The following is a 6770-nucleotide window of genomic DNA, read 5'->3' as shown; positions in this document are numbered from 1 at the left end:
GCTCGCGCTAATGCATTTGCGCATTAGCGCGAGCCCGGAGACTACATAGGCGTGCATTGTTAACCTCGAGGTTGACCTCCGGCACGTGTTGGAAAATTGCCATGGCAGATAGAAAGCTGCAAGACACTAAGAAAATTTGGTGTCAAGCGGATGCAGTGTGTTTCGATGTGGATAGTACTTTGGTCACCATTGAGGGACTAAACTGCCTAGCAGAGTACTGTGGAGTCGGCGAAGAGGTTAAACAGTGGACCACGCGCGCTATGGGGGGAAGTATGAGTTTCCAGGAATCGCTCAAAACTAGATTGAACATTGTTAAACCTACGGAGCAGCAGGTATCATATCTGTCTTTTGTAATCACCTTGTCATTGTCTTGCCTAGACCAAACCCCTTTTATAATTTGAGATTGAATTTTATAACAATTTTGATAGAATAAACATTTTGTTTGAAAGAGAGAAACCTTAGGCCACTCCAATTTGTTTTTATGTTTCTGGTCATCTGAAGTTTAATTTTAGATGCGGGCGGGCGGAATTCAGCAACAAAGCAATACTGAAGTGACTGCTCAATTAGAGTATTTTTGCGATTTTCTGACTGTTTTATTAGAGTATATCGATCCGTACTTAGCACTATGCTCATTTCTTGTAGGTTTTCACTGATAAAAGACGTATAGTAAGACGTAAGCAGTTAGATTTAGCATGTTAATAGCAGCCCAATATTTGTTTCTGAAATCCAGCTTTGTCGAAAATCTGATGCGGGCATATTCCCCATGCATTTCTGAAATTTCACTTTCTGTAAAAAAGGATGCGGGCGGTGGACCAGAAACATAATTACCAATTGGAGTGGCCTTATTTATGCAGGAAGAGTGTAGCCAGGATTTTTCAAGAAGAATTTCCGAAAGTATTAAACACTTAAGTTTCTAGCAGCTGGAGTCTGGGGTTGCAGCCCTCAGCCGCTTAATATTTAAGTGGCCAAAATTCATTTAATGTGATATATTACTTTGGGACACAGCAACATGAATACACTGACAAAAATGAAATCAACTGCAATGAACTGTACTACTGGGGTAGTATACATATCTAAAAGCTGCAGACTATAGCAATATATTAAAGCCATATCCTACACTTGTAAATGTCATACATATGGTCTAAAAATATTCCATTTTCACCCTAAAATTCAACAGTTTCCATCATATAGCTACTGGGATATCTAGTTCCTTCTCACTTGACTGCTCTATTAGAGTACTTCGATTTTGAAAGTGGATTCCTCTGGATAAAAGTGGAGAGGCTGTAGTCCAGTTTTCCCAGTGTACTAAGCCACATAGCAAAAAAATAATAGCGATAGTCTCATGTCAGAAGTTTTAAGTATTAATTTCTTTTCGATCAAGGGTATTAGTGACACAGTGGTGTAGGTCCACGCATTGTGAACTATTGCTTGCATACTCTTGATTCCTTGTTGTTTATGTTTGATTTGTTACTACCAGTGTTGTTTGTGCTGTTGGCATGTTTGCAATTTTACCATATTCATGCTGTACGTCAGCTTTAGAATAGGTGTGGGTGTGTACGCTATGTAGTCCCGTTTGTTACCTGTGTAGTATGTAGCTTTCAAGTTTGTGGTCATCTCCAATGTACATGTACAGTAATTACTCTCTCTTGTGTAGCTCAAAGACTTTTCTAAGCTGCATTCTCCACAAGAGATATTATCTCCAAATGTGGAGTAAGTTTATGTGTAGAATTTAAAAAAAAATGGTTTCTTCTGCAAGTGCTATAAATGTCTCAATCGAGGTGGTAGTGGAAATGTGTGTATCTTGTTTTGCTAGGAAACTTATTGATCTTCTTCGTAAGAAGGGCACTCATGTTTACCTGGTATCTGGGGGATTTAGGAGTGTTATTGAGCCAGTGATGGACTACTTGAATATACCTAGGGATAACCTGTATGCAAACAGGATAATCTTTGATAGCAAAGGTGTGTAGTGCTTGTGTATGTGTAGTGCTTGTGTGTGTGTGCAAAATAGCTGTCTAATGCTGACAACAATTATGAGGTTGAATTACTGTGTGCCAAGCACAGGATGCCACCTCAAGCACAGGATGCCATCTGGTGGCATCACTTGGTACACACCACCCTTGTGCCTCTTGGCAGGGTTGGGGTAGTTACTTCAAAAAAGGAACTATTGTATGTTACTTTTAGTCCCATGTAACTTACTTTTTAGAGGTAAATAGTACTAGTTACTTTTAATATGTTGTTAACTTTTATAACATGTTTTCATGATTATTATACTACTCAGATGTTCCTTAGTGAAAGAAAGTAACTGTACACATGTGCACTTGCTGAAGATAATATATAGTATATGTGGCCATTTCAGCTCAGTTTCAACTATTGTCCAGTCTGTTACTCATGAAGAACAGTACACACTACTTAATGTGGCTGTCCTGTAGCATCTATGGTGCAATTTGAAGAGTGTTCTTTTTTAACTCTTGACTTTTGGGAAATGCATGTTTAGGCACACATGGCGATAGTAGGTGGGGTAACTTAATTCTTATAGCCTACAACAACAACAAAATTCTGTTCACTGGGCTACTTGGAGAAGGCTAAATAAACACTGTAACTACAACGGCCTACTTGGTATGAAGTCGCATCTCCGTGTGTCAAAATTCTAGCCATGTGTTTAATTTTGATTGTGGGTTTACTCACATGAGAGTCATATATGGCCTGAGGGCAAATTTAATGGCAAATTGAATGGAACTTTGGTGATAGGAACAACCACCATCTAGTTATGGATGTAATATTATAAAGCTATGTAAAAGGTTTGCACGTTTCTTTATTGAAAAGTTACTTAAATGGCTAGTTTTGGCCTCACCGTTTAGCTTAGGGTAAAACTGTAGGTGTCATTTTAATCCTTGTTACATCACATTTTAAATCCAGTTTTGTGGGTTTAAGGGTTAAGCATGATCATGCACTAGTTACTTTTTGGACAGTATTATAATAGCCAAGCGGCTAGAGTGTCGGTCTGGTAATCGAAAGGTTTCAAGATCGATTCCAAGTTATGCCACTTTGATGTTGTTGTTTCCTTGAGCAAGAAACTTTACTCATATCAAGAGTTCATAATATTTGTATGAGGGGACCTGGTGGCCTGGTGCCAACTGGGAAAGCAGTCCATCCAGCTGTACCACCCATGTAAACTGGTCAAGTACATGCCGACTGTCCATGTCTCATATAGCAGTTGAAGGACTTCGGGTACCCGCCCCTTCATCTGTAAGACATGGCACAGCCTGCCCCAGGAGGATCTGACTCCTAGCACCTGAGTAGTGCACAGGTGTCCCAGTGCTAGTTCATTGGGTAGGTGTGCAACGGCAGCCACAAGTCTTTGTGTGTGTGTGTAGTGTGTGTGTAGTGTAGTGTGTGTTGGTCCACCCAATTGCATTTACACTATCTGTTTATTGCTCAGGTTGCTATAGTCATTTTGATGATCAAGAGCCAACAAGTAGATCAGGTGGTAAACCTGCTGTAGTTGAAAAGCTAAAGAAAGAGAAAGGTTACAAATGGTAAGTACTGATATAATGCTACCATGCTTATTTGTGTGGTCAATTACACATACACCTACACCTGTAGGGTAGTTCTTGTGGTTTAGTAGTGTCCAGTTTAGTTGCTAGACAGAAGGACATGTTCAATAACAGCATGAGGGTCTAAAAAGCCATCAAGCATGTGTATGATAGAATAACTGACCAGCTCTTGGAATTGCATACTAATTTTTTCAAACCAATTGTATACAAAGCCATACAATGCTGTTAAAAGTTGTATTTTGGTGTTTGCTTTTCAGTGCAGGGGATTTCAATGATATGCTCCAATGGCATATGTCCACTACTTATACAGTGACCGAGTATACATTGTTTAATGTTTTAATTGCTTTGCCTTTACGTAGTATTGGGATTTGGCCCTATAGAACTGGACAACATACATGGACTGTGTAAGTTTTTACCGGTTGCTTGTTGGAGTGGTTTGCACTCCTGCTACACACACATGCACACACACACACACACACACACACACACACACACACACACACACACACACACACACACACACACACACACACACTACATGCACACTGGAGGAGAGCGTACAGTAGAACCTCAGTTTTCTGGATCCCACTTATCCAGATTCTTGGTTAACTGAACTATGAAATGAATACTCTATTAGAGTAGTGACTATTCTATTAGGGTAGTTGAGTAATACTGATATTTTATATACAATTTCAGAGATATGGACTTTTCAGACTATATTCCCAAGGGGTTTGGACAACTGAGGTTCCACTGTATATTTGGTTTGTGGTCCAAAGTCAGGTACACACACAAGGGTCCAGGGCAGGCTGCACACAGCAGTTGACTGACTTATTTTATTAGAATCCCCACTCTGCTCACGCTGCTTTTCTTGTCATAGTGTGGTGATGATCGGTGATGGAGCAACTGATTTGGAGGCCTGTCCACCTGCTGTAAGTGTCTAAATACAGTTGCTGAATTAAGAAACTGGTGACTAGGTTTATATTGTGTGTCGTACAGTAAAGCCTCAACTATTTGCTACCCGCTGAGCGAAAACTGGCTGTTTTTGCGAAATTCCATTTTGCTATTAAAAAGTTTAGAAATAAACTTGGTAAAAATATGCATGCTAAAAAAGCTTACCTACATTTTAATCACTTCTTTATGTACTGAAACAAAGCCCAAATCTATAAAACCTATACACCACCAGATTCTCCTGTTCATGGGGAGTAAGAAAAAGCCTTTGTTTCGTGTTCGTACAACCTACAGTATGTGAGTTATGGGCACTTATTTACAATGCGGTAGAAATAAAGTTTATCATTGTCATTTCATTGTTGGAATGGCTGCCTTCTTTGTCCAACCAGAGACGTGCATGGAAAACACTATACCTTTATCGATGTGCCGGTTCATGGTGAACAGACTGATTAGCTTGTTTCAGTCATGAGTTATGATCGATCAAATAAGTGCCTGTAATCTATTTGCTGTATTGTTGCTGTACAGATCAAGTTTACTCTTGTTCCAACTGTCTTTCATCGAAACTATTCATCACAAAAGGCTGAAACTTTGCCTGTCCACTTCTTAGTTTGTTACTATAGATAACAGAGAAACAATAAAGTGGAATCCAAGGAATATATATGCAAAATGGCTCAGCGGGTCACGTTTGCTTACTTTGTTTGTCAAGGAGATCCCAGTGGGTACTTTGTCACTTCTTATTGTAATAACAAACCTTTTCTGTAATGTGTTGTTTTCTGTTTAGGATGCTTTTATTGGTTATGGAGGAACTGTCATCAGACAAAAAGTCAAGGATAATGCCAGTTGGTTTGTGACTGACTTTCAAGATCTAATTGATTGTCTCACTGACTAGCTAATGCATTGTATTCATTTGAATGTAATAATGGGAATAATTATTTGTTTAAGAACAGATCACTATAGTAAACGGAAGTAAAATGTCACGTGTTTACAATGATGTATGAGTAGTGTCCGGAAATAACCGTCGTGAAGTTGCATCACTGAGAATATTAACCAATCAAAACACGCCATCTCACATAAAGGGATGTATAGAAGTTGGTGATATCGCCAAGTCACTATGTAGTGTTGTATTCGTAACTATATCGTTAATGTCGGATAGCGTGGTACCAAAGCGACTAGTACCATACGCCTTGGTATCGCCGCTACAGCCTCACAAGTCGGATGATGGCCAGCCACAAAATGAGTCGCGAAAGAGAAAAAGAGTGGCGGACATGACAAGCGAAGAAAGGGCGGAAAAGCAGTTGAAGAGGTATGTCATAAACAGTACAAAATAGTTAGTTGATTGTTTTAATCAATAGAAAAATGAGAAACAGAGTCGCATCTCAGAATACTCGTGACAAAAGAAGGCAGTACGTCACGGACTTGGAGCTACAAGTACAGAGACTTCAGGAAAAGGTAATTATCCTGTTTTAGTGTAATTGTGTATGGCTATTGTATGTAAGGAAATAGGTCACAATGTATGTTGTGTTCACAGAATGAGGCTCTGTCAAGAGAGAACCAGTTATTAAAACAAAGAACAGATTCTCTGTTATCGGCAAACACCATACTGGCTAGTTCAGAGGTTATTCCAGTTGGCCACAAGCAAGGAGTGGTGTCAATCAAGTCTGCAGTATTTGGTGAGGTATCTCAGCAGAAGAAACCCCAGACATCATTCCCCTTGTCAGCCACACTAATCAACATTTTGACAATCCTCAGGTTAATAATTGCAAGTTTTACTGTGTAAAATATCATTTAATGTGGTAACTTTTTAGTGTGACCTACTGTCACTACTCCTTGGACACACACAGGAGGGTATTACCCCAGTCAGTAGTGAGGAGACACTCGAGGCTCTCATCTTATCTAATGAACAGACAACATCTGTTGCGTGTACAGAAATGGTGGGGAGCCCAGCAGTCACATTGGAACCCACCGAAGAACTAAACCTTCATACATTGCAACATCATACCACCAATACACATGATGATTTGTTTACATCTCTATTTAAGGAACACCAGTTGGATATACCTGCTGATTCATTTAAATTAAACTCACCTGCAGCAACTAGTATGGATGATACATGGGAGTATGACTGGACTGGCCTATTAAGTGATGTAATGGATCCTCTGAATGTGTCTTTGCTATAATGTTTATTTAAAAAGCAGTGTTGTTTTAATATATTTTAAAACAGTTGTGCATTACAATTGTTTAACTTGTCTGCATTCGTGTGAACTGGTC

The 6770-nt window shown here is 39.4% G+C and overlaps 2 protein-coding genes across 2 annotated transcripts; both read left to right on the top strand.

Moving 5' to 3' along the window:
* Positions 1-37: 37 nt before the first annotated feature.
* On the top strand, positions 38-5805 carry LOC136243876 (phosphoserine phosphatase-like). The gene is made up of 6 exons (XM_066035433.1): positions 38-332; positions 1655-1710; positions 1814-1959; positions 3440-3536; positions 4432-4483; positions 5284-5805. Exons 1-6 carry the CDS (start codon positions 102-104, stop codon positions 5389-5391), a joined length of 690 nt encoding a protein of 229 aa, XP_065891505.1. The 5' UTR covers positions 38-101; the 3' UTR covers positions 5392-5805.
* Positions 5536-6736, top strand: LOC136243877 (X-box-binding protein 1-like). The gene is made up of 4 exons (XM_066035434.1): positions 5536-5805; positions 5855-5951; positions 6031-6251; positions 6308-6736. Exons 1-4 carry the CDS (start codon positions 5645-5647, stop codon positions 6474-6476), a joined length of 648 nt encoding a protein of 215 aa, XP_065891506.1. The 5' UTR covers positions 5536-5644; the 3' UTR covers positions 6477-6736.
* The last annotated feature ends 34 nt before the right edge of the window (positions 6737-6770 follow it).

Source organism: Dysidea avara, chromosome 14, assembly GCF_963678975.1.
Source record: "Dysidea avara chromosome 14, odDysAvar1.4, whole genome shotgun sequence".
In the NCBI taxonomy this organism is placed as follows: domain Eukaryota; kingdom Metazoa; phylum Porifera; class Demospongiae; order Dictyoceratida; family Dysideidae; genus Dysidea; species Dysidea avara.
Note: the sequence above shows the minus strand (reverse complement) of the source record. Positions and strands in the feature narration are given on the sequence as shown.

Excerpts from the sequence above, each read along its gene's own strand:
- LOC136243876 (XM_066035433.1), top strand. The coding sequence starts at position 102 with ATGGCAGATAGAAAGCTGCAAGACACTAAGAAAATTTGGTGTCAAGCG. Across the intron at positions 1,960-3,439 it reads GATAATCTTTGATAGCAAAG|GTTGCTATAGTCATTTTGAT; the intron begins GTGTGTAGTGCT and ends TTTATTGCTCAG. Across the intron at positions 4,484-5,283 it reads TGGAGGCCTGTCCACCTGCT|GATGCTTTTATTGGTTATGG; the intron begins GTAAGTGTCTAA and ends TTTTCTGTTTAG.
- LOC136243877 (XM_066035434.1), top strand. The coding sequence starts at position 5,645 with ATGTCGGATAGCGTGGTACCAAAGCGACTAGTACCATACGCCTTGGTA. Across the intron at positions 5,952-6,030 it reads TACAGAGACTTCAGGAAAAG|AATGAGGCTCTGTCAAGAGA; the intron begins GTAATTATCCTG and ends TTGTGTTCACAG. Across the intron at positions 6,252-6,307 it reads AACATTTTGACAATCCTCAG|TGTGACCTACTGTCACTACT; the intron begins GTTAATAATTGC and ends GTAACTTTTTAG.